This window comes from Apis cerana, linkage group LG15, assembly GCF_029169275.1.
Source record: "Apis cerana isolate GH-2021 linkage group LG15, AcerK_1.0, whole genome shotgun sequence".
NCBI classification, from domain to species: Eukaryota; Metazoa; Arthropoda; class Insecta; order Hymenoptera; family Apidae; genus Apis; species Apis cerana.
The window spans coordinates 5,881,665-5,908,529 of NC_083866.1; the positions used below are offsets into that span (position 1 = coordinate 5,881,665).

Genomic DNA, 26,865 nt, shown 5'->3' on the forward strand with positions numbered 1-26,865 from the left:
TTTTTTAATTCAACGTTTCTGAGAAAACTGTTCGATCCACGATTTGTCGCTACGTAAAATTTCATTGACATCGTTGGAATCATGGACGAGGATTTAATAATGATTTATAATTATGGGAATAGAATTGGTTCCTTATTACATTTATTTTCGATTTATACTCGATATATACCTTGGTGATACGTTTTCGTTAAGTTTGAAGGAGCAGAGCCACGCCTGCCAATGTCCATTTCGCGGGCTTGTCTTTGGTCTTCAGATTGAACGTCCACACGTAAGTGGGCCCTCGAGTCCTCGTTTTGTAAACGGGGCACTCGTACATGTTACGCAGATCCTGTTTGTCCTGCGTGATCGCCCTCACGTTGATCACAGGCATGGGGGGAAACAATTCCTTCGACTTCGAATCGACGATGATACCCGACTGCACCTCCCATCGTGCCCCTTCCATGAAGATCCCGTGGATGTACGCGCCGTCTCTGGGTGCAGCTCTAAGTTATCGGGGAAAAAGGAAAGAAAAGAGGAAAAAAAGAGAAAAAAACAAAAGGCGATCAATATTTGCACTGTAAATGTACTGGGATTCAAAGTCACGTACGTGAACTCTTCTTTGTTTTTCTTCGTCACGTCGCATTGCAAACACATTTTATCGAGAGGAAGTTCGTGTCTTCTCGCTGTCGACTGCATGATAGCCGTAAGTAACGATTGAGGATTGAAGAATCCAGCTAACCATACCGATGGTGGCAACTGGAACGATATTTTTTTTATATATTAAGTTTATAAGTTTAATCAATTCGTAACGCGACGAATATTTTCAATTGATTATATGTATCCATATCTAAATTCGATAACTTGGTATCGTATATAATATCACGATCGTCTGTAAATAAGATTATTCTCAAGTAATTTTTTTTTATAAATTATATCGTCGCACATAATCATTGTGAAATATAATTCTTCGTAATTGGAATCGTCGCAATGATAAGATTGAGCTAACAAAATTATTATCGAAGATAAGAATCGTAATCTTATCTCGTCTTACCACGAAATCCGTGGACCAAGTATCCAATTCTCGGATTCTTAACAACAGGTCGACGAACCAAGCGGCGAGCCCCAACAAAGATGGATAAGCCCTGTTGGCCCATACGAGGGGCACTTGGTCGAGGAACAGGGCGTTCTCCAGATCCTCCATGTCCGAGGTGATGGTCAATTCACCCTTCAGACCTAAATCCAGTTCGCGCAACGATCGTTTTATCTCTGTGGTCAAGTGATTCATTCGTTCGCACTCTTGGAAAGCCACGATCACGTACGGCGTCCTCTCTTCCACTTTACCCATTATCTCGACCATGTTGAACTCCTCCGGAAGTTTCTCCATTATTTCGTCCAACATTTGCTTCACCTTTTCCCAAACATCCATCCGAAATAATCTCTTCTCTCCTCTCCTCTCACTCGTACGATCGAAATTACCTTTTCCTCTCTGGTCACCGTTTGACTGCCGGAGCTGGCCGCGTCCCTCGGTTGCATCTCGAACACCGTTCTGAACAAATTTTCCGCGGTCATGGTCAAGAAGCCTATTTCCGCGTTTGGATGCAACCCGTACAGGTAAGGTGATTCTGGGGGCATCGCCTCGTCTATGTACGCGTGATACCCGGCTAAATCCGTGTTGGGCGGCGCTGGGAAACCTTCGATGATTTTCAACTCGTGTTACATTCGGATTGTATTGTATTAGGATGAACGAGCAGATGAATCGCTTACCTGGTGCCAACATCAATTCTCCATCGATCAATTCGGGCTGCATCAATTCTTCGAGGTAAGAAACGCAGAGCCTTCTGTCCCAATCGTCGGTTATGTGCCCTCCGTACATAATCTCTCCAAAAAGATACCTTCGAATTTTATTCGAATTGCAAATCAAATCTCGCCTATTATAATAATAAAATTTGGTCATCGTACCTCAAATCCTCCCAAGGCACCTTGGACGTTGCCTCCAGATAATTGTACAGCACGCTGACGCTTATGTGCAGATCGCCCACGTTGAAAGGGTAGATCTTATTCCAACCCTGAGGACCGAATTTCCTCCGCTCCGCGACCACCGCGTGGAAGTAGCAAAGGGAAAATAGAATCACCTTGAACTCCGCCTCCTTGCTGCACATCTCCAACGTTTCCTGGGTGAAATTGTCCAGAGCTTTGTGAAGATTCGCCTGCATCCCCGTGGGCGGCTCGTTCGTGATCTTGATGGACGACTCGAGGATCCCCTGAGGTATCATTCTCGTTTATATATATATATATATATATTTTTCCACTAATCTCTTAATCTGTTTTATCACATACGAACGAGAAATAACGATTAATCGATTACTTGGGGGATGATGTGTCCTGCCGGTGTACCGGCTGGTTCGGCGCTCATAAACACCCTGTAATTCTCGTGGGAACCGTCCGCCGCTACCTCCAACTTTTTCTCCAATAAAGGTAACCACTTCTTCACGAGATGGATATTCTGCAAAATTACCCAATGCCCATTTTTCGCGGCCACGTCCATGGCTTGCTCCGCGACCGTTTCCTGCCCCTGGCCCAGGGACACGTTGTGGAAATTTTGATTGTCCAACGTGTAACCCATCCGACGTCCCAGATCCTCCACGTCCTGATTTAGAAAAAACCATTTGAAAAATTCACCTGCAGCTCATGAGAATTTCTTGCTGCGTCACAAGATACGATGCTTCTTGATTTACCTTGAGAGGATTCACGCCGGGCGAAAGGATGAAGAAGATAGGGGTGGAGGGGCTAGTTTCCTCGAAAGATTTGGCGAACTCGACGGTTCTGCCTTCCACGTATCTCGAGCCGAGCTTTTCCTCGATAAACGCCGCGATCGCGTAGGTCATTCTATCGGGCCTCAACGCCCTCAGCATGCACAGACGTTGTATAATCGTCTTGTTCTTCCATTCCTGCGGGAATTTCTCCCTCTCCGGGCACTCGCATTCCACCAACTTTTTCCATCTCTTCGCCGAGGTCTCTATGTCTCTGTCCAAATTGCTGTTTGCCAAAGAGAAAGAGAAAGAGAGAGTGGAAAAAGGAAGAAAAGGAATGCACGCACGAAATAACGAAACCTTCGTTTCGATTTTTCTATCTAGAGATATTTTGTGATTACCGAAATTCTTCTCTATTGGCGAGACTCCTGATTCCACCCCAACTGGTGTTGGAAAGGAAATCCACGGGGGAGGTGAGGTGGGGGGTGATGGGGAATCGTAGGAGGAAATCCAACTCGGTGGCGGTCACCTCGTTCCTCGCGAGCAGTATCTGAAACGCCATCTGCGAGGCGAAGATAAGTTTGTCGCACTCGAACAAGCCCCTGCTCGTGTACATGAACACGGAGTAGGTGATGCACTCGATCAGATTCTTCACTCTCCCGGACACGTCGGGGGCCGGGTCCGCCCTCGAGATGGCTTTTTGAAACACCACGCTGAAAGCTTTCAGGGAAAATTGATAGATTGGATTGATGGTGTTCAGATCGTTCAAGATAAAATAGAGGAGAGACGCCCTGGCCGCCGCCGGTCGATACAATTCCCTGGCTGCGTCGATCTCACGGCTCGTGCCACGGGCTTCCGTCACCTTCGACTCGATTTCCGCCGCTGTCCTCTTCGTCGTCTCGAGATTCTCCACCAACGACGTGTCCTCCAACACGTTGCTGCCAGCCGACGACAATCTGTGCGCACACGTTGTTTCGTTCGAACGTCTCTTCTCCATCTTCCCCCCCGTTCGACGATAGGGAAAAAAAGGAGAAGCGTCGGGAGTTACCTCGACAACAGGGAATCTTCCAAACTGTTGAGCGTGATCTTGAAATCGTTCTGCTGTCTGGTGAGCTCGGCCTTCGACTCCTCGAGATCCGGCCGCTCGGCCTTCACCACCTCGGCGAGTAATTGATCCTCGAGGCCGTCCCTCGTTACCGTGAAATTAATCAGGGTAGTTTGGGCCTGCATCTCGGGCTTGTAATGGGGATTAGCCAGCTTCGTGTGCAATAATAATCTGAACAGAGGATTGTACTCGACCTCCTTGTCGCCGATCTTGATCGCCCGCCCTTTCTTGATCAAGTTCCTGCCCAACAGCGGATCCAACACGGGATCCACCGTTTCGCCGATGTTCTCCACGAGGACGGTCGACCCGGTCGCAAGGCATTGCTCGATCACGTCCAAGTAGCCCTTCTGCCCCAACCTGATCACGCGAAGCTCCTCCCCGTATCTCTGTTTGATCCATTTGATACCCTGGAGCTGGGAAGAGAGAGAGAGAGATAGAGAGACAAGAACAACGATGTCGATGTCGCGCGTTTCCTCCTCAGTTGATCCGTACCTGAGGATCGATCATCAGGGGCCATCGATCGGAGTTCGTCAATATGGTGGCGTTTTCCGTCGACATTCTATCGTTCGGCAATCCTTCGTTATTCCACTTGGCTATCCGAGTGTCGTTCGTCAATAACGACAAAGGATCCAACCCCTCGGTGATAGGAATGGTAGGCTCTACGCAGCGCAAGAACGGTAGCCATTGCTTGTGCAACAGATCGTTGCGAAATTGTTTGGTGAAGCAACCGACGTAGGATATGAACGCCGTGACCAGAAGAACGTCGCCCGGCAACGTGGACGCTTGTTGCATGAAACTTTTTTCGTTATAGTAATTATATTATTATTATTATTTTGATCTAAATGAATCCTACGATCCGATAACGATCCTTTTCAAATAAGTTGGAAACGTACGTGGCCACGGAGTCCGCCCATCGTACATTCTCCGATGCCAAACCACCGACCAGCCTGTTGGCGAGAACTATAGTGGCGTTCGTCGCGTCTGCTTCTTCTTGACACTTCACCTTCTCGGACGTGGCTTGCTCGAAATCAGCCGTCAACTTCCCCAATTGCTCCTCCAACGACTGTTTTCCACCACATCTACCATTACTCGCTCTGAAACGCTCTCCGCGCGTTATTTAATTATTCACGTACCGCAACTTTCCGTTTGATCACGGCCAGCTTCTCTTGCGCGGCGGCCAATTCCGCGTTCGCCTGCGCCAACGCCTTCCTCTTCGGCTCCACGTCGCAGAACACCTCGTAGAACTTGATGATGTTGATCACCCATGCGCAGAGGCCGGCAGCCGCCGCCGATTTCGATCTCACGAACTCCGGCTCGAATTCGGAGTCCTTTAGATAAGGCTGGATCGCCTTGATCACTTCCGGATGGATATTTTCCTTGTCGTAATTGATCAGAGAGTCGAGGAACGTGTCGACCTTGGCCATCATGATCTGGACGAGACGAGTGGTCGATAAAAGAAGGGAGGAGATAGAGGAGAGGGGGGTGATGGTGACCCTGTTTCGAGTACCTTGGCGGATTTCCAGCTTCTGTCCTTGGGTATCTTGCCAGCCGGAGCCAGAAGGACCATCACGGCGGCAGTTACGTTCGTTACTGCCCCCGGTGGCGAGCCGAACGACTTCAATTCCGTCAAATTCGCCTTGTTCAGAGTGTTCAGGGCCTCTTGGGCGGCCAACAGGGCAGGCTCTGCCTTCATCAAATCCACCTCGCAGTCCTTCTGCTTTTTCGATACCTCCTCCGCTATTATGGCGACCTTCGATTCCTCCTCGTCGGCTGAACGAAAGAGAGGCAACAACGCGAGGAGGAGTAAGACTCGATACGTTGGAAAAGAGATTTCTTTTTTCTTCTTCTTCTTACCTATAGCCTTCTCCTTCTGCACTTTCTCCGTCTCGACGCCGACGATCGCGATCAGAGTATCGGCCGCCTCGTTCTTCTGCTGCAACTCCAACTCCTGCATCGCCAACTTCTCCTTCAATTTATCCACCTGCACGGCCGTCGAGCGAAGCTTCTCCAATCCATTCTCGAGCCTCGCCACCCGGCCGCGAAGCTCGCTCGCCTTCGTTTTCAACAGCCTCGTGTACAAACTGATCTGCTCGAGGAACGATTTCGGCGTCGTGTAGTTGTATCTCCTCTCGCTGGCCAAATAATGCCTGCTCGCCGCGTTCACGCTCGTGTGAGCGTGGGCCATAAATTTCGCTGCCGGCTCCCTGCGTCCAACCCATCCCTCTATTTATTGCTCAGCCCCGAACCAACCCCTCTATTCAAACCGGTATGCGTGTTTCGGGTGGGTGCAAATCGATCGATGTTACTACTCTCCTTACCTGTAAGTCTCCGGAAGTTCGTCCAACTCCTGCAGAAACCTCTTCGACACAGACATCAAAGCTTCTTGCGGCCATTCGTGGAACCAGTTTATCGCCGTGCAATTTATTATGGCGGGGAATTTCCTCGAGCGTATCCTTAAAGTGGATCCGACCGGGGAGAAGCAGAGAACTGTACGAAGCTGGCGGCGAACACGGTCGATGAAGAACTTCCAACAATTCTCGCGGGTGTCTAGCATACCGGCGCCCTTCACCTCGTTACGCACCCCTGCAAAATTGCGCGTAATACTCTTCTCTTCGCGGGGGAGGAAGAAAATAAATTTGGATCGAAATCGGAGCATTCTTCGAGGATACGATCGCCTTTCGCGCCTCCATCTCGAGGAATCGATCGAGGAATAAGAAAGATAGGACGTTTCGATCCTTGGGGAGAAGCGAATGAAATATGCATCCAATAAAGAGATGTATTTTTCCAACAACCTGCTATTATATTCTCGATCTCGTCCTCGGCAAAGAGGTCTGGAACCTCGCCAGAAGCGAGCATGTCGTTGATCAGGACGAGGAACTGTTCGTTCGCCACTTGGGCGTCGGTCATCAGGAACACGATGCCGAGATTCTTCAATCCCGACTTGTTGTATAGGGCGGCGAGCTCCGACTTCATATCGGCGATCCCATAACCCTTCTTCAACTGGATTTGGAACACCTCCAGCGAGCTTATGAACGCGGCCAATCGCGATAAACTCTGTTTGCCGGAACCACCTACGCCGACGAGGAGAGCGCTGCCCCTAGGCGACTCCAGGATCCTGTTTATCCGGCACACGTGCATCATCGCGTCCTCGAACAGCACCAGCTTCATCGCCGCCACAAGATCGTTGTAACTGACCATCGCCTCTGATAACAATCGGTGCAGGGTCGACCAATCCTTCACCGCCATGTACTTCGGCTCCCCGACTCCGCCTTCAAATCGTTTCCTCGATTGATTTTTCACGATCGCGTTATGAAGCAATTATTCAATAAGGAAACGTAATCGTCAAAAATTGCGTGCCGATATGTGCCATTTTAACCGAGTTAATTAATATTTTGAAGCGATCATAAACGAATATGGAGAAAATATTTGCCTGCGAAGTGACAGTAGATGTTGGGCTTCTCCAAAATGGCGCTCTCGTCTATCTCCTCCACGTTCTTCTTCAGGATGTCCAGTTGCAGTTTGGAGAAGCTCTCTATATCTTTCTCGTCTATCAGCTTGTCGCCGTAAACTCTTTGCGTCTCGTGAAACCAGAGTCTCATCAAGTCCGTAGAAGATTGGAGGCACTCGTTTCCGCTGAACAATAATCCTTGGAAGCAGTTCGATAAGTCGCGAAGATTGAAGATGTAGTGGAACTTGACCGCCGTCGGAAGGAACATTTGAGCGCAGCGATGATGCAGCTGGATCGATGCTTGCACGATGTTGTTGCACAATTCGGTCACGCAAATGGGAAATCTAATTGAAACGTGTGCGATTGTTAATCGCAGGATATTTAATCTTTTTCGCGTCGATTTTAAATTTAATGTTACATAGGAAATAAATATAGAAAATCTCACCTGTGTTCGATGTTGGACAAATGTTGCCTCAAAATGGACGAATAAATAATTGTTAGAGACTCGATATTTGGAAAACTGACCGCGAATACGGAGAAATGTCTCTGCAACCTGGGATTAATTGTGAACGATCCAGCCGTGGGATTCATGCAAGCGATATATTGACAATTGTGAATATCCTTGAGGGTGAGCTTCGTTCTGTCGTACCAGTGGCCGTAATCGAGATGTTGGCGGATCAAAGTGTGCGGTTGGACGGTCCCGTAGAGGTCCACCTCGGGCATATTCATGTCATCGATGAAGTAAACCAGAGTCTTGTTCCCGGGGGGGCCGTAATTTCGGCCAGCCTTCTTCTCCAACGATTTCTCCAAAATCTTTTGCAACATCTCCGATGAGGTGTAGAAATTGAATGGAATATTAGACACCGAGTAATTATCGGGCAATTGCGAGAGTTTCTCGGCTACGAGGACGGTTTTCCCGCAACCGGCCGTTCCGACCAACATCACCGGATGTTTCTCGGCCGTCAGCAAGTCCAAGAGGTATCTGATTCTGATAGATTCCGCTGTGTAGACGAGAACAGCTTGGAGCGGCATTTCTGGATCCAACTCGAACTTCGGCAAACGTTGCATCCACGAAACGAAGCTCTTCGTCTCGGAATCGACGTAATAATCGAACACGGTCCCCTGGGAGGGGAATTTAATCTGCTTGAACTCGTTCACCCACCATTTGCTAAATTCTAGCCGGTAGTCGATCAACTGATCTTGAAACATGGAAGATCCGAACGCCCAAACGGCGGCAAAGACGAAGTAAAGTTCGTAGTGCTCTTTCGAAAAGTCGGTGGAAGTTAATTCCGGTTTTAGGAGGCAGTGAAGAAGATGGCAGAGCATCTCCACGTGTGCCATATCCGCGATCGGGGTAATCTTTTTAAACCTGCTTCTCAACGTCTCCAAACAGGGAGGTATGTACTTGTCGAACAGTATCACCAAATTAGATCTCTCTATGGGGGACGTTCTTTTCTCGACCCAGCTGGTCACGTAAGGATTCCAGCCTAGATCTTGAGGATTTATGTAGAGGATGCCCGCCCTGGACACGGTGGCAGGCGTGGCCGTCCTCAAATTGGATATCTCAAAGAGCAGCCTCATAACGGGGGTCAGGGCTATCCTCTCGTTGCTCGCCAAAGTCAAAACTTTGTTGTCGTCCATTACGGTGTTCAATGACTCGATCCACATAGGATCGATGTCGCCGTCCAGGACGATCCACTTTGGATTCTCACCGCCCAGATTGGCCTGCTCTCTCATTATCACCGAGAACAGGCCGTCCTTCCACTCCCTGGTCGCCGGATTGATTATCCCGAACAATTCGTCGTTGGTCACTGCCTTCGGATTCAGGTCGTTGTACACCGGCTTCCTCTTCATGTTCTGATACGTTCTGAACAACGATTTCCACACCTGGGTCTTGCCGGATCCCGCGATACCCACGATGAAAACCGAATGCCTCACCTCCAGCAGCTCCTCCAATTGGACCACTTTCAGAATGAAGCCATCCTCCGGCTGCAGCGAGAGATCCGCCGCGGCCTGCTTCACCATCTTCTCGAACTCGGCGTCTCGTTTCCGCGGGACATCCAACGCGGGGAACAAATCGGCTATCAGGCCCATGAACACGGGCAGATCGTCGGATATCACTTTGGGAATATTGAAATCTCGAAGGGCTCTCATCAGCACTTGCTCCTCTGGCCTTCCCGGATCTCCCCTCTTCAGACTTCCGGCGACCACAAGAACGGATTTTATCGCGCGCAATCCCCAATCGTAGTGGTCCTGCTTCGACAACAGCTCTTTGCACAACGTGTACAAGGTGATGAACTTTCTCGCGAGGATTTTCGCATCCTGGAATCCCTCCGCGACGAGCATGATCTCGCAGATCAGCTCGAAATCGGGCACCACCATTGCGCAGGGCCGGAACAGAGCTTTTAAATTCTCGGGCAATTCCGTCCGCCCCGCGTACCCTGGATTCATCGTGATAAATATACCAACCGTTGCCTCCAAACCGATAATCTCACCCATGAAGTTAAATCTCTCCTTCTTGTGTCTGATTGCATCCTGAATCGATTTCACCTGCACCGCGACCACCGACAATACCTCGACCGTGATCCGATTAAACTCGTCGAAACAACCCCAGGCGCCGGTCTGCGCCAGTCCTTTGTATATATTGCCGCACGATTTGTAGTCCATCTGTTCCGAACAGTTGAACACGTACACCATTATGCCCAGAGCTCTGCCCAGATCCTTGGTAGTCTCCGTTTTTCCGGTTCCGGCGGGACCCGCCGGCCCGCCACCCATGATCAAATGAAGGGACTGAGTCAGGGTTATGTAACATCTGTCTGTCAGTGGAGTTATGACCAACCTGCGTAAGGAACAAACGTATAATCTGATCTTCTCGAATTCGATTTACAATAATTTAAGAATTTATTTAAGTATTCAATGTTCAGTCTATAATGATGGATCTACATTTAAGTAAAAGTATCCATGAACATAATTTAATAAATTGTCGAAGGCAATTAGTGGAATGGGCTTAACGCGTGTATTAAGATTTATTTATCAAAAGGAGAAAGAAAACCATCGAACCTGGGTGTATTCCCCAGATATTCGTGAGAGTATTTAAACTGTGCGTCGCAAATATTGGCGAAGCAATCCTTCTCCTTCTCGTCCCAACGGTGGCGGAGTTGACTCTGCCATTGGAACGCCTGCGACGTCTCCACCTTGGACTGCACCAGCTTGGCCACCACGTCTCTAGAATGCACGTCTATCGTGCAGATGGTCATCACTTTCTGCCTCTCCTGTTTCGTCAGCTCTCCGATCAGCAGCGTGATCAGTATGCTCAATTGAGAGATCTGTTTCTTCAGATAATCCTTCAAGGAATTGTCGTACCCCTCCTCCAATCTCGAAAACGCGATGTTCACCTCGGTGGTCCACCATATTTGGGTGCTGCACAGGGAGACTTGGGCCGGATAGTCGAACAACCATTGCTCTCGAGCCTTTTCCTCGTACGTTACCACCGCCTCGCCGAAGTAGTGCCTCATTGTGATCCTCATCACTCGTTGCAAACGGTTCAACCATGCTTCCACCGCCCCTTCGCAGCTCATCTCGCAGTTCGCGAATTCCACGTATTCCCCGTCTTTCGCGTACATCCCTTCGCGAACAAGAACAGTGTGAGTGAAGGAAGAGAGTAAAGATCGGGAATTCCGGGATCGTTTAATTAAAAAAAAGAAAAAAGAAGTAAAAGTCCATTCTCTGGAAGTTCTAAAACACGAATTTAAATTACGAACGCGAGGAATTTTTCGAGAAAGCAATTCTATTTCTTTTTTTCTTCCAAGAATCTCTTCGACTCACCCGATACGCGTCTCGGCGAAGGAGCAGCCGCGTCATCGAATTTCAATCGGGCCATGGAATCGAACAGTTTCGTCAGATGCTTGGCCACCACCTCGGGCTGATTTCCATTCGACAGGATGTCCAACAGATCGCTGGACGAAACGAAATAGAACCTCGGGAACGCCAAACGTTTCGTCTCCAAGTATTCGGCCAACGCTTTCTCGCAGAGGACCAATTCCTTTTCGAGGATGTCCAGGGAGGCCGCAAGCCCATCTTTATTCGTCGCTTCAACTACGTTCAACGTCCTCCCTAGTTCCTCCGTCATTTGCTTGAACTCCTTGTCGATCCTGTCGAACCTCTCGGCATCCGTGGGCAATTGTCTGCGTATATCCTCGGACGAGGTGAAGATACTTTCCAGATGCGTCCAAGTTCGTTGCACCTCGAACCAGATCGTGGTCACTTGGTCCGCGATGCTCAACTTCCGCTGCCAACTGGACACCTCTTCCAGAAAATGGGCTATGAACTTGGAGGTGATGAGATTTTGCAACTGGACCTGTACGGAGGAGATGGTGGAAGAAGAGTATCGATATGGATTGGGTCTGTCGTTTGGATTTGGAAAGTTTTTACCTGGTTTTCTTCCAGAGTTTCGATCAGTTCCTCGCTGGCTCTTATTAAGGTGGCGCCGGTTCGAGCGTGAATTTCTTTTTCGAACTCCATTTTCGACCAGATGGCGTTCAATTCCTTCATGTATCTCTCCATTGACATCTCCTTCACGGCTTTATCAACGATGTTCTTCACTTCTTCCTCGCAGTCGTGCAGATTCAGCTCGAGAAGATCGGCCAATGTGGTAGACTCGTCCATGACGAATTTTACCTTAAGCACACTCTTCGTTGACTATTCACGTTTCTTTTATCGTTCGAAAGCTCGAAGTGTTGAATGAATGAGTTTGAAAAAAAAAAAAAAAGAAACGAAGCAAGGTGTAAGCGAAGAATTAAACATTTCTCGAATCACAAGATCGAATTTATTATTGACGAATGGAATACAGCGATGAAACGATACAATGAGAATATAATAGAAAATTATTATTGGACGATGTACGTGACGCATGCATTGCATATTAATTGATAATTTATCGTTCTAATTCGTGCTCGAATTAATTTTAGAATTAAGTGCACGTTATTTACAGTGGACTTACGGTCATTTCTGGAGTCATGTTGCCCAATTTCTGTAACACCGATAGCGTATATACAGCGGTGCAACTAATTAACTAACATGTTGGTGATCATTTCCATCGAAATATCTTAATCTTTGACTAATTAAAAAATTTCGTTCAAATTTTTTAAAAAAAAATTAATAAAAATATTCTCGCAAAAAAAAATATAACGATCTTTATGGAAAAAATGGACAATTTTGTTGTACAAAAAGTTATTATGTTATTAAATCGTTTTCAAAATCGCGTAAAATTCTATTCTTCTTTCTTTCTTTCAACCTTGCAGGTACCTTGGTGCTGTTCATCAATTGTCTCCAATGCCTTTCCCTTATGGCCGGGTTCTGCAGTTCAGCCACGGCTCTCAAGGACGTCAGCATATTCTTCACAGTTGCCTCCAACGAAACGAAAGTGTCCCACGATCTCATTTCCTTGTCCAGAGCTAATTATTTCAACCCGCTTTAATTTTAATCCTCCCTGTTAAAAATCCTCCATCCCCCAATTACCTCGTATTTCCTTGGCGAACTTTTTGCACTCGATGTCCATGTTCTCCACATCGATTTTCCTCCAAGGTGTGGTCTTCCATCCTTCTATGCAGCTTCTCACTATGTTCACGTAATCCCAGAGCTGTTTCAACATCTTCAACTCTTTTCTGCATTGTTTCAACACCTTGAACTCTGACACCATCACCTCGAACAGGGAAGCAGAGTCTTGGATATCCTTCATTTGCCGTTCCAACATTAAAATCTCCTTGTGACTTTCGTCCATTAATTCGTAAGGATTTTGACACTCGTATCTGAAGAAATTGTAACGTCGAAACGCCTCTCTGTAGTGAGTTATCGTTGTGTCGAAGGCCGAGATTCGCCCTCGTATCCTGGATACCTCGCCTGGATACCATCTTACCTTTCTTAAATTGTCAAATGTAATTTACGCACAATGGTAAGTAATCATGCGAATGTCCATACCCGCTTGTAACGGAGCCACTTGTTGTTTAACCATAAGCGCCAATTTTTTCGTATTGGCCCATTGCTCGGGCAATTCTTGGAGCAGAACGTTCACCTCTTCGGGGATATCTTGATCGTAAAATTTGAGCAACTCGATCGTCTCTTCCAGAGGCTGGAACATCTCGTCCGTGGTCGGTTGCCTCTCCTTCACTTGCAAAAGGTAACCCATCACGCTGACGAGTCTGGCATAATCTCCTGGGTGAATCGATTGAAGCAAACCCTCGTCCGCTCGTCTGAACCGAATAAAAAGCATCATTTCCACTCGTTAATTTGTAAACTCGTCACCCTTCGATTATTATTATAATTTAATAAAGAAGAAACACCTTATAAACGATCCCAAATCCGAGAGGCTGGTCGTGACGCGATCGACCAGATGTCTCTTGAACATGCTCGACCATTTGCAGACCATGTTCAGCACCGAGTGTCTGAAGGGTCTGAGGTCTACCCTGAACCAGCCGCAAAACACTTTGGACGGTTCCATTTCCTCGATCTCGAGATAGAGGCCCTCGTAAAGGTCGATTTGCTCGCGGAATTGCTCCATTTTCGGCAGTGACCGTGTCGGCCCCTTGGGATCCTGCACGGCCACCATCTCCATTTCCTCCATCGTCAATTGTCGGCTGTACTCGAGGAACTGTTGCATCACCGTGTCCCTATCGTCCAACCAGAGATAGGCGTATCCTGATGAAATAACACGGCGAAAGAATCATGAAAACGTGGAAACTTTCGGTTCAATTTCGTTTCATGAGAAGTCGTACCTTCGAAATTGTTACAGAATTCCGTGGCTTCCTCGATCGCTGTTACAACGTTGCTCATAATCTCATTTTTCATCCCTCTTATGTCCAGATCCTCCTCCAATTCCTCGGCGTATCCTACAGAATTATTTTTCAATCTTGGCACCAGTGCGGCCATACCGATGATGTCGTTCAATAGGGCCGATACCAATTGATCGAGCCCATCCGGATCATCCGGCTCCAACGAGGGCACGTAATAGAGATCCGGTTCTCTGAGCTCCAATTTTGCCTCTAACAAAGGCTCGGTGTGCCCATTCGTCTCCATATTGTCCACCAAGTATCCTATATACATAATTGTATTACCTCATTTCTGATTTTATTTTAAAAATATAATTTTAATAAAAGGATAATGTCTGTTTTAAAAAAAAATCGAATATTTTATTTATACTTTTGCATTTTGTCATTTTCATAATTAAATTCTAAATATCTTTGGAAAGAAGTAGAAAACAAACGAGGAGAGTATCGAGGGCATCTAACATTCACCTAACGAGCATCCCACGGCCTTTCGAAGGGACTCGATCACGATCCCATCGACGTAGGCCACGTATCTCTGCCAGGCTTCCTCCATTTCCTCGGAAACTTGAAAAAGCAGCCTATTCTCCTCGAGCAACGAACGAATCTGCTCGCCGGCCCTCTCCACCTCGGCGTAACGTCTCGACACTTTCTCCGGCCGCTCCTCGAACGACAATAAAGCGTCCTTACGACGCTCCTTCCTCTCGATCAGAGGCGTCCTCGTCCAGGCGTCCAGCGCAGCTTTCATCTTCTCCACGTTCGTCTGGGTCGATTTGATCCTCCCCCACAACCCCTCCACCAACTCGCCCAACTCGACCATGTACTCGAGGACGCCGTCCGAGTTCCATCTCAGCTCCATCTCCCCGCGAGACACCAACGAATCGATACTATTTATCTCCTCCTCGATCAGCTGAAACTCGACCTGCCTGCTCGTCTTGCGGATGTTGTTGTACGAGGACACCGTCGCGCACAACAGCGCGCGGAACTTGCGGAACGTTTCTACGTTTTCCGACACCTTGATATAGGTTGAGGAGAAAAGAGGTGAGCAAAAATTTCACTTTCGAATCGTGAATGCGAAAAGTGAATGCGGATACAGAATAACTAAAGAGAGATACCTTTATCGCATGTTCTGGAATGTCCGATCGGGACATTTGCTTCAAGTAGTTCACCTCCTTCAACACGCCTAGGAGCTCGGGATCGAAGTTGAGCGCCAACGTGTTCGTGGAATCGGGCTCGCGGAACAGAATATTGCGATTCAGGCCGATATCGACCGTTTCGGGTACGGTCGCTGCCCATTCATCGAACAATTCGGCCTCCTTGTCGTCGAAGATCTTGATCAATCTTTCGTAACGTTTCTCTATACGCAGACCCTCCTCGCTCCACACTATTCTGCAATTCGGGGCAATAATTGTATCGGTCCGAATATCTGAATCTCGTTGACGCGAACTCACGGGTGTTGAACGGCCTTGAAAGATTGAACGGGGAGATCGATGCGTTGCCTGAGCATGTTGATGAACGTCAAGGCCGCGGCCAGGGGCGGAAGATTAATCAGAGCGCCCCTGGTCCCGCGATTGAACAGCACCTCGACCACGGTCAGCTCGACGTTCAACAGCTCCAAGATCCTCGAGTAACGATTCGTGAATTGTTTGCTTATCACCGGCCTGTCCAGAACCGTTCCCGCGATACTTATCAACTGCAAGAACAAAGGAAAGAAAAATCGCGAGCATCTCAGACGCGCGCACGCGACAAGAGGATACCTTGAAGATGCTCTCGAGATTTCCACAATCGTCGAAGGCTTGGCAAAGTATGGTCGCCAATTTGCTGTCGAGGTCCGTGATCGACTCGTTGAACTTGGCACAATTCTCCGTGAACGATTGGTCGTCTGGCTCGAGGGCATCGTTGGCGCGCACCGTGAAAGAGACGAACAGATTCTGGAACTCCTTGTACACGCTCGTGATCCTCGCGCTTAGAGAACCGCCTTGAATTCCGCCTATTTCTATTTTTTCCAACTTGGAGAATTCCATCACGGTGTTGAACAACCACTCGATGTCGTTCAATCGTCTGAGAAAGGCGTCGAAACGGGTGAAAACCGCGCTCGGATTGAAGCTCCAAGGTGGCGCGTGCGGTTTCATCGCTGGCATGTCTTTCCTCGACTCGAACTGCCTTCGAAATTCTTCCAACACATCTGCGAGAAATAATTTTCTTTCGTTTGTCCTAAAGAGAAACAGATGAAGGGATCGAACCTCGACATATCTGCACACGTTGAACAGCCTCGTCCACGTCACTCTGGAAGATGGAGGTCGGGTCGAGGAAACGGCGTGCCTCTTGTATCAACAGGTTGCAAATCTGTCGAAGCATGATGATCACCTTGGAGGAGCTTTGATAATAGGTGGATTTCGACCAGGCTAATCCGATCGAGTGTATCAGCGTGGCCATTAACGACTTGGCCTCGGAGAAGTCGACCTCCTCCACAGCTTTGAAACATTTGGCCAACGGAGACAGATACAGGGATATCTCCTTCGCCTCGGCCATCGAGGACACAACGTTGTCGAACAGGGTGCGGAAACATGGGAAATAAGCGCTGTCCGTTGTTTCAAGAATGCTCGCCATTTTCTTTACCCGATCCTCTTGTAATTGGTCGTAAATGTACCTGACGAGTGTGCATTTCCTTTTACTTTTCACAACGTTATAACGTTGACGTATCGATGAGGCGACACTAGCGCCACACGACCATTAACTACGCCAATTGTATGTCCAAATATATTTGTTATTTTCTTTCAAATACTCGAAACTTGTTTTATATATATATTCTTTTTCTTTTCTTTTAACGTGAACGTTAAAAATTAATATCTACCTTAAATTAGCCAGTCTGGTGGACCAGTAATCGAGTTCGACATCGGGTGTTGGATTTTGACCATTCTCGAAGGCGGCGCTGGATTCCTGAGTGACAACGTCGTTCACCAAATAGGCCCACTTTATCACCACACCCTCGATCGCGCTCTTCAAATACAGATCGACGGCTTGGGGACCATCCGCTCGCACCAGCTTCTCCACTTCCGTCACCTTCTCCATCCCGGCTGGCATTGGGAGGACGGTCCTACCGTTCACCTGACCTTTCACCTGTATTTGAAGATGAAAAATTCGCGCTCGTTCGAAACTCATCGTACCGTACAGAGCGTTAACATATTTATTATTTCACTCTCGAATCTTATATCGTGATCCTTTGCAATCTTGCATGGTAAATCTTTGATCTTTGACCTACGAGAATCCAAAGCTGCGAATATATTAACACCCTGCAGATTCTCTTTCGAAGAAGGGGGAAAAAATGAAAATTGACTTGGTACAAGGTACCGCGAAGGGAGTGAACGTGTCTACAAATATCCTGGATCGCGACGTCAGGCAGATCCTTGTGATTCTCCTCTTTGCTCAACAGAGGAGCGAAGACATTGTCGACCAAAGTGGCTAATTGATCGACGATCCGAGAGGACAGGTCGCCTAGAATCAGCATCGACGAACAAGCTTCCTCGTCCTTGGGCAATGGCATCTGCTCTACCTTCACCGCGTAAATGCCTGGTAAATGGTAATTTAGAATCAATATCTTCGATAATTTACTCGTTCGGCAAGATATAAAATTTTTTTCGTTCTCACCTTTGGTCCTTTGACACGGCACAGGAAACGAGGTGCAAGCCACCAATTGCGCGTTCGGCGTCAAAGCGACGAAAAGCGCGGCCGGAAGAGGATTATCGAGGAAATCGTGCACAGCGTTCCTGTACTCCTCCGTGAGCAGTAATCTCCCCCATTTTTCCGGTTTCAGTTTCAACGATTTCTGCACGAAAGCGCCGATGTACTCCAATCGAAAATCCGACGATCCGTCGGGACTGGCCATTTCTGCTTTGAAAAATGAAATACGATGTGTATTATACGAACTTTGGAGCGAAACGCGTACAATATCCTCTCTTCGACCAAGTGTTTATGATCTCGTAACTCTGGCGACGCGACCGAGCGAGGATGGCGCGATTCTGGCATAATTCAGGGAAGGATCGTAATATAAATATGCAAAAGAATGGCGTGACCACGTGAAAAGGGGGAGGCGGGGTAAAAATGCCAACCGTTCCATCGGTGGTGGCCGTCGTTGTGCAAGCAGGTCAAGAGACCAGGCACCGACTGAACCCAACCGAACGACGACGTCCTGGCATTAACTGATTGTGTCTTTTCGACGACCCCTACACTCCTTGCCCTCCTATTGTCACGGGATGTGCACGGAATATTAGCGGAGACTATTGACATAGCACGCGATCCCGCGTACTGGCAGGTACCATTTTACTTTTACCCGGATGGGTTAGTCTTAATTTCGCGTCCACGGACGTTATTCGTCGCGAACTTCGTCGTTCGTAACGTTCGACGTTATTTCAAACGGTCAAACGAACGATTCCTTTCTCTCTCGATTTATTTAGTCGTGAAACAAGAAAATTTGAAGTGAATCGCGAGTGAAATCGTGAATTAGAATTAGAATTGCCAACGAAATAGTTCGAGACAACAGCAAGATGTGCGAGGCTGTTTTCGATCGTTCGCCTCGGTTGCGACAAGCAGTCGATCGGTTCGATCGATCGCCCGTAAAAAACGTGGAAATTGCGCCGATGTAAAAATAGGAAAGGAAGGACGATGCGGCAGCTGTTTGTCCTTGGATTCCGACCAGTGAAATCGCTCGCAGGGATTTGATAACGAAAATGTCTGGGAAAAGAGGGGGATGCTCGTTTCAATCCTCTGATCAGCTTATCGATCGGCGAGCCATTATTCGCCTGCACCCTGCACGATACTACGACAACAACAACAACAAAAAACTTGCGTTAAAATCGGGAAAATGGGGCACGCTTGCGAGAACATCTGTCCGAACAAAAGGCAAGGGGGAGGTGGAGAAGAGGCTCGTGTTCCCGATCGGAACGTCAGAGCCAATTTCTCTCGACGGATTAGCCGTTTTCCCAAAAGCCGACGGATTTTCCGCTACTCCGAGCGTATTTGAACCTGGGTTCGGATACATCGCGTATAACTTTGAGAAATTTGGCGCGAGATGAGGACGGCTGTGCGCGTTTCGTTTCGCAACTGTTCTCCTCCGTTGGAGCAACCGACGAGAAAAAGAGGCAACGATCTCGCGGAATTTCATCTACGTCTTCGTGCAATATCGTTGGTGCGAATTATTCTGATTCAAACATTTGTCGGCGAGACATGAATGGGATATTTGGAATCTATCTCTATCATCGAATTGTTGTATCATCGAAAAGGAATTGCGTTTGACGGATGTGACGCGCTTTCAAACGTTGAAAGAGAGCGGAGCAGGATCGATAGTTTTAATAGTTTTCGAGTCTATTTGAAACCCCTTCTATTCGAATCGAATAATCCCTCAACAGGTGATCCAAGAAGCTCTTAATACGCGATCAAACTGTGTCATCCTCCTTCCGACCGATCAATCCACCCCAACCCGGCGCGGCGAACGAGAATCAACAGTATTCTCTTAATCAATTCATGCTCGGCTCGAGAGGGCGAGGTTACTCCCTCCTCCTCCCATAGCCGTAGGTTCATCATCAATCACCTCTCCTTCGAGCCTCTCCCGGATCGAAACGGCCTATCGAGGCCGGAAAAAAGAGGGACTACCGCCTTGGAGCGGTAGTCTGGCCAAACAATTTGCACCGAGCTCCGCTAATGATTTCGAATGTTATCTACTCCCTTCCCAAGGCGAAATTTGTCCCGGCCCCTCGCCATTCGTCATCCACGGCTTCCTCCTTTATCGCGACCGTTTGTCGGATTCGCGAGAACGGAAGTCGAACGCTCTCGAGACGCGCCTCGTCCCTTTTTTTCCCCTTTCTTCTTCTTCTTTTTTTTTTTTCCTCCGCGCTGACACGCTCGAAATTGATGATCGCCGCGAGCCTCGCGGCTATTCCTGGAGGGAACGGGATTTCTTATTTAGCCCGCTTTTCGCAACCCGATGTCATTTTTCACGCGTGCCTCGTTTCACGATAGAAGACGGCCGCACCGAGTCGCATACGATCCCCTTCCCCTTTGAATATAACGGCGTTTTCTAACACGCGTGGAAATCGTGTAAAACGATCCTCGAGGAGGAGGAGGAGGAGGAGGATCGATTTGGAGGAGGAAAGAGGGAAGGGGGAGATTCGATGAACTTTTGACTCGGAAAAATTGATAATCCTGTCGGTTCCACGAGGCAACGATCGTTCGTCATCCTTATCTGAAGTTGGCTCGCTATACATCGAGATAAACGATCCGCGTATCCGAAACGGCCGGATATCCATCTCCGCGAAACTTTCCGTTTTTCCGCTCTTCCCACGCGTTTTCCTTCGCCGGCTCGAGTCTATTCTTGAAGAAGGGAGGAGGGGGAAGAGAAGGAGGAATGAGAAGAGAAGAAAAGAGGAGAGTTTGTTCTGCATAAAGTTATTTTTTCTCGAGGAAAGGTATTGAGAGGAGTTTCGTGGAGCGAGAGACACGAGTGAAAGTCGAGAACGATCCTGTCTCCCTCTTTCCCTTCCTCCTTATCAATTGAACTCTAATCGAACAGTTTCGAGGAAGAAAAGGGGTTCGAAGATCGCGAAGCGCATCTGGCGAATATCTAAAGAAGGAAATTTTCTCCAGCAGTTGGAGAACATTACGATGTCACTCTCTATCTGATATACCACTCTTCACTAACGTAATCTTCATCAAATAACGTTCGAACGATCTTCCCATAGGAATCGAAAGTTAAAAAGAGGATCTTGGAAGCTTCGACGATAATGCACGGTTTATTATCTAGATCGAATTCTAAATTCGAGCGCATAAAAGGAACGTAAAGATAATTTTAGAGAGAAGTTGCTTTCGATCGAGATAACTTTCGATTGTCCCTCCCTTCCTTCGAAATCCGAGCGTCGTCGCAGGGATGACGATTTTTTCGCAAATCTAATAGCGCAATTCCAGTCGAGAACGAGGCGGACCGTGAGATCGAATTGGCCCGTGGCCAAGGAACGTAGCTAACGAAATCTTCCCTCCCACCCTCCCAAGAATTTCCTTACATCGAACCAAGCAAAACGGCAACGCCCTCGTCGCCATTTATAATTCAAAGTATCGCCGTTTGCGGGTCGTCGAGGTACGAGGCCTGCGCCTCGTCGCCGCTAATTCCCACCGAAAACGCGGCCCCCCCCGCAATTTATTATTTTAATCATGAGCGCGGGGCCTGACACCGTCGCGGCGGAAATTGCGCGGTATGCACGCTCGAGCACGCTCGTCGGCGAAGGGAAACGTTTCCGGCGGGGACGTTTAATTAAAGTTCTCATCGGCCGATCCACGGTGGCCACGGTTGTCCCCTGCTCTCTAAACCGGATTCCAACGGTTTAAGAAGCTTTCGACCGACCCCGAAACGCGAGTATATCAATCCTGTAACGGTATTGAAAACATTCCAAGCCGAGGAAGATTGTCGGCCGAGGTCGAGAGCTCCTTTCCAACTTTCGGGAAGAAGAATAACTTGACGGTGACTCGGCCCGTAATTAAAGCAGCGGGAGTATTCCGGCTCGTTATCAAGAATCCACAGAATCGTGTTCCCACAATTTACGGTTGATATCGCGAGGTATAATTTCCAGCTACGAACACGCTTGTTTGTCGCTCCCTCCCCCACGTTTTATGAGTTTAATTTGGAACGCGTGGGACACCGGCGCTTCGCTTTTCCAACGGGAAACTCGCCGGGAAAATTTAGGATCGGGTCGAGAAACTCGCCGCGAATTTGGCAACAGCTGCGGTTCGCATCCCCCAGTTTCCTCCTGAATCCGCTCGATGTATCGTAATCAGACCGGTTATCTTTCCAAGACGTCGAAGACGTTTTAGATTAGATAGGGGGAGAGAAAATTATTTTTTGTTTTGGCACGCGAAGGGGTGTCCGATGAATCAGGTTCTATTCCACTGCGGAGGCCGGAGGCTACTACGCTGTCACGTCCAGTTAATATTTTCGATTTTCGCGATGATCGTTAATTCCGCCCGCGTACACCGCAGCCAGACACTTCGCCCGCGGCCTTCTTCCGGCGAATAATTTTTCTCCTCCCTTGATGGAGTTAATGTTCGTCCGGCCGCTTCGAGATCTCCAGGGATCGAACCTTTGCTCTCTCCCCAAATCGACGATCCAGCGAGCACGATTAAACGGGAAAGAAAAACGGAAGACAACGGATTTTCACTCTCGAATTTGCCGTTGCGTTTCGAGATCGATTAGTAGTTTCGAGACTAAACTAGGGATCGTTCTCAATTTTAGACTCGAGACTTTTCGAGATCCACCCTGAAAAACGCGAGCATCCGATGAACTTGAAGGTTCTTTAATCAGTTCCCAACCCGAGGGCGGAACACTATCTGAAGAAACTATTCTCTGAGAGCAAGGGAAAAAGAGGAGGAGGGAAATATGCTCTCGAAGAGAAAGAAAAAAATCTTCCCTCCCTCCGTTCCCAAGTCGTCGAATTTCACGACCAACGACAACGACCGGGACGAGGAAGGAATACAAAAGCTCTGGAGGGCTCTGCCTAATTTCCGGAGGCTGCGCCTGGCCACGAAAAAGATCATTAAAGTTCGCGCTTCGCCATCTGGTTGCCATGCTGCTAGCAGCACCCGTGAAAGCGGCCGAATAAGAATAGAAAGCGGGGGAAAGGGGAGGCGAGGTGAGAGAGACGTTTCTCGATCCGCGAGGCGGAACTTAATCCCCGGGGCCAGAGAAATTTTCTTCTCTCGAAAAACCAACCAAACAACCAACAAACCCCCCTGAGCCAGCCAAGCCACTTTCCCTGGAAATCGCCGTTGGCGAGCGTCTGGAAATTTCTCCGTTAAGCTGCAACCCAAGCTCCTCCATTTTCGCCTACTCTCAACAGGTTACCTGAGTTTTTCCACAACGAAACTGCATCTCTTCGTTCGAGAGAAGAGCGAGAACGTGTTTCGCCGAGCCAGGGGGATTCGACGAGCCTTCTCTCTCTCTCTCTCTCTCTGTCGACTATGTGCTGAGCTATGCGAAGAGTCCTCCTCTTAACGCCAACTCGCGTGTATATCTACCTATCTAAAAGGCTAAATATCCCTGGAAATAGAGAGATTTTCAAGGTGGAGGGGATTTATTTTTTCGAAAAATAATGCGCGCGATGGAAGAGGAATTTTTCTTTTTACTCCTTTTAATCGTGGTAACGATAAATTAGGAGGGAAATGATGTATCGAATCCTTTTTCCGATTTTATTGACTCCTTCGTTTTATTCATCTCGAAAAAGGTTAAACTTGTGTAAACGTAACTTTCAATAAAGTAGATAAATGTTGATTTTGTATCTGAGATATCTAAATCTAAACACCCGTACATTTTAACCCAAAAAAGGGTAAATATGTAAAATAAATTTAGGTCGAATCACTCTGAAGTAGCCCTCCGTTTTCGAGGATGCTTTTTCGCGGCTTACTACCGCTATTCAGCCGAGAAGGAAAAAAAAAAAAAGAAAAAGAAAAAATGGAACGATAATTGGAGCGGCACAGCTTTGTTTCAGCCCTTACGAGAGTTAAGGGATCAGAGAGCTAGCCCTTGGGAGAGTCCTTTGTACATTAATGCCTTTTCTCAGCCTTTTCTCTCTCGAACAAAAAAAAAAAATAAGTAAACGTATCTCTCGTCCAAATGTATTTCATCAAACGACCTGCAAAAAGAGGAGGAATGCGGGAAATACGTGTTCTCTGAGTAAGAACGCACCTATTTTCTTTTCGCTCTCGTTCTCTTCCTGCTCCTCCTCCTCCTCTTCCTCCTCCTCCTGCGAGCCCGCGCGAGAAGGTAGCATCGCTCGAAGCAGCTTCTCGAATTCCTCGAGCTTGTCCCCGCTCGTGTCCTCCCGATTTGGCAGCGCGACGACCGTTTCCTCGCGCGCCCCCGAGTTTTCCAGCTCGTGGACACTCTCCGCGCTATCCTCGGAATCCGACATCCTCCCCCGGTCGCGAGGACAGTTGCTCCAAGTCTCACGACGCGGCAACACCCCTGGAAAAAAACATCCGGTTCGGTTCAGCCATATCCGCCAGGACTGCCTCGAAAAGGATCTTCTCTTTTTTGTTGATCTGTTTTTATTTCTAAGGAAAGAGGGAAGTTTTACGGTGAATTTTGACTCGCCAGGTGATTCGAACCATCGTTGAGAGACGATAATAATGGGATGAGATTATGGAGGATTATATTTTGTTTTCCGATAGAGGAAAGAAAAGAAAAGAAAAATTAACGATCGACCAACGCTAATCTTAAATTTAAACATTGCAAAATTTATTATCGTCGCAATCTTCTTCCCCCTCGATCGTTTCGTTTCAAACGATGCTCTCGTAAACTCGCATCAAACTCCAATAATATCCTTAGACGCTGTTCCAGCGTCTGGCAATAATTTTCACCCCGTTTCCACGATGGCACCCGAGAGCTTATACAGGAGGAGACAGAGGCGAAAAAGATTCGCCGACAAAGCCCGTCACGTCTCGGATGTTAGCGCGACAGCCGCGGAAAATTGAGCCATCCGCATTCATATCCGCGTCGGTTTACGACCGCGCCTTCGGTGTTCCGCCTTCGATATTCGGATATTATTCGAGGCTTGTATGCAGCCGAGCACTCTCTCCTTCCCTCCTCCAACACTCGTGCACCCGTCGCGTAAAAACCGAGGCTTCGATCTGCTGACGTCGAATCTCTCCTCCCCGCTTCCTCGCTCCCTTTTCCTTCCCCTTCGACTCGGGGAAACACTTTGCCTACGACGACGTCCCCTTATCGCGTGTCACGACGATTCCTCCTCGCCCGGGAATCGTGGAGGGAAAAAAAACAAGGCGCGCACACCGGATAGAAGATTCCCCGTTGATGGAACTTTGCAGTTGGTGTTCAAGCTGGTTGGATGGAGAGGTGTCGATAGATCGAAAAGCGAAAGTTTTATTCTGTCTGCGAACGTAGTTTTATTTTCTTTTTCTTCTTTTTCCTTTTTTTTTTTCTTTTTTTTCCTAGGCAGACAGAGCTTGTAAACTTGAAAAGTGGCTTCTTATAAAAGGAACGAACGTGGTGGAATTTTGTAGGCGAATGAATCGGGCTTGTTTCTTCGATACGTAATACGTTAAAAGTTATATTCCAGCTGGTATTGTTATTTATAATAAGTGCGAACCGGGCTTAAATCCGTTCGATCTACTTTAATACACGTACACTACTGGCCAAAAGTTTGGGTTCTACTAGTTTGCATTCAGTCGCGTTAAGTTTTTTCGTCGATTCTTCTAGTATTAATTAATACCACGATAATAATTTACTTTAACGTAATTTTTCAAATATTCTCTCTGTAATGGAATTGATTTTCCTCCAATTCGTTTAATCGTTCGACGAATCATCAGCGAGATCGTTGTCTGGACAAACAACTCCTAGCAACCAGGTGTTGGCTGGTGTGACGACATACAAACATTTATCAGAAATAGCCTGGACGAGTCGGGAAAAAGAAAATAAGAATCGAGAGTATTCGTATTCGTATCTCGGTAATAAATACAGGCTCGAGCTGTAAAACGACCGATTCCAACCCACTTTCTCCCTCGTTCCAACAACACTCGTTTCACCCCGTGTTGTTTACGTTTCATAAACCATAACGAGGAAGCTCGAGCCCGTGTTCGACGAGAACAGTCCCCCGCCTCTCGCCCAATTTTTTACCCGAGTTTTTCCAACTTCACCCATTTCGCAAAATACACTCACCCCCACTGCTCCACTGGTTTTCCGTTCGCAATGAGTGTCCGCCCTGGACACCTGCTCCGCGTAACACTGACACCGGTGAAAGTCCCTCGTGGCGCCACTTGTCGACCCTTTTCCCAAATCGAAAGTGAAATCGTCCCTTATCCAATTCTTCTCAACACGAAAACGTACGATTAACCAGTCTCCTCGAAAAGAGACTCGAGTAACGATACGATGAAAAATATTTCACTCTCGAAAGAGATGAGGTAAATAATCGGATTCCATTCCAAGGATTATTACCTTTGAAAAAGAAGATTAATTGTTAGATTAATTGTTCAGATTTCCACGAAAAAAAATATTTCTCTCGCAACGATATCCTGTTATTTTAAATTTTAATTCTCGAGAGATTGAATGGCGTTTAATTAAAATCCATACAATGGAATCCTATAGATTTCGACGAAGTATCTCGTGTACATTCTCTGGTAAACTTTCACCAACCCCCATACATAATTCATAGATATCGCGAGGACGCCGCCGAGTTTTTCGCCTTTTCGGCTCCGCGCGACACGCTCGAGATAACTCGTCTTCTCTCCGCCCGTCATCCACCATTCTTTCTTCTTCGTTTCCCTCTCTATGAAGAGTTTCTATGAAGAAGGGAATCCCCTCCTCTCGCCGTCACGCCGCGTAATTTCTCTCGATGGAATCGCATTACCGGGGAGGATGGTTTCTGATACCGGTGGCAATAATTCAGAGGAGGGAACGAGGGAAACGTTAATTCTCGATTGCAGGTCCATGCACGAAGAGGAGAGGGAGCAATAGATCGCGCAGATCAAAGGATTAAACGGATCGAAAACGGGGTGGGCGGTATCGATCTTTATGTTTATCATTAATCCGGATTAATCGAGTGTCGCTTTCGATCTGGATGGACGGAAAGATTTACAAATGATGTTATTGTTCGTGTTAAATCCGTGTTAAATGTTTTTCTCGTTCTCGGGGAGGAAAGAGAAGGAAGAAGAAAAGAAGAAAGGAAAGAGGAGATCCGCGAAAGAAGGTATTTCTCATTAACGATAATTATT

At 47.6% G+C, this 26,865-nt stretch overlaps 1 protein-coding gene and 1 long non-coding RNA gene across 5 annotated transcripts; one reads left to right on the plus strand and one right to left on the minus strand.

Annotated features, from left to right (window-relative positions):
- Positions 1-124: 124 nt before the first annotated feature.
- Positions 125-25,748, minus strand: LOC107996250 (dynein beta chain, ciliary). The gene is made up of 37 exons (XM_062085760.1): positions 23,825-25,748; positions 17,749-17,988; positions 17,438-17,670; positions 16,955-17,220; positions 16,344-16,750; positions 15,858-16,285; positions 15,552-15,793; positions 15,216-15,489; positions 14,572-15,115; positions 14,053-14,370; positions 13,621-13,975; positions 13,259-13,530; positions 12,800-13,180; positions 12,587-12,735; positions 12,282-12,311; positions 11,714-11,959; positions 11,108-11,639; positions 10,343-10,907; positions 7,728-10,121; positions 7,265-7,626; positions 6,627-7,103; positions 6,153-6,417; positions 5,689-6,038; positions 5,342-5,604; positions 4,968-5,264; positions 4,728-4,897; positions 4,327-4,630; positions 3,778-4,247; positions 3,131-3,685; positions 2,715-3,015; positions 2,345-2,626; positions 1,939-2,240; positions 1,744-1,871; positions 1,456-1,670; positions 1,031-1,387; positions 587-735; positions 125-482 (listed from the first exon to the last, which is right to left on the minus strand). Exons 1-37 carry the CDS (start codon positions 24,048-24,050, stop codon positions 188-190), a joined length of 13,644 nt encoding a protein of 4,547 aa, XP_061941744.1. The 5' UTR covers positions 24,051-25,748; the 3' UTR covers positions 125-187.
- Positions 1,451-12,549, plus strand: LOC133667404 (uncharacterized). 4 transcript variants are annotated; one of them, XR_009832875.1, is made up of 5 exons: positions 1,451-1,590; positions 1,718-1,798; positions 2,010-2,454; positions 9,254-9,572; positions 11,092-12,549. It is a non-coding gene; the product is annotated as an uncharacterized LOC133667404 (long non-coding RNA). The 4 variants fall into 4 exon arrangements; XR_009832876.1 differs by lacking the exon at positions 9,254-9,572 and having other exon boundaries at positions 11,092-12,180; positions 12,273-12,549; XR_009832873.1 differs by lacking the exon at positions 9,254-9,572.
- Positions 25,749-26,865: the final 1,117 nt, after the last annotated feature.

Bases quoted from the DNA above. Each gene is read 5' to 3' on its own strand.
- LOC107996250 (XM_062085760.1), bottom strand. From the start codon at position 24,050: ATGTCGGATTCCGAGGATAGCGCGGAGAGTGTCCACGAGCTGGAAAAC. The intron at 15,116-15,215 runs GTATCTCTCTTT...ACCTATATCAAG, and splicing joins TTCCAGAACATGCGATAAAG to GTGTCGGAAAACGTAGAAAC. The intron at 3,686-3,777 runs GTAACTCCCGAC...GTGTGCGCACAG, and splicing joins GAAGATTCCCTGTTGTCGAG to ATTGTCGTCGGCTGGCAGCA.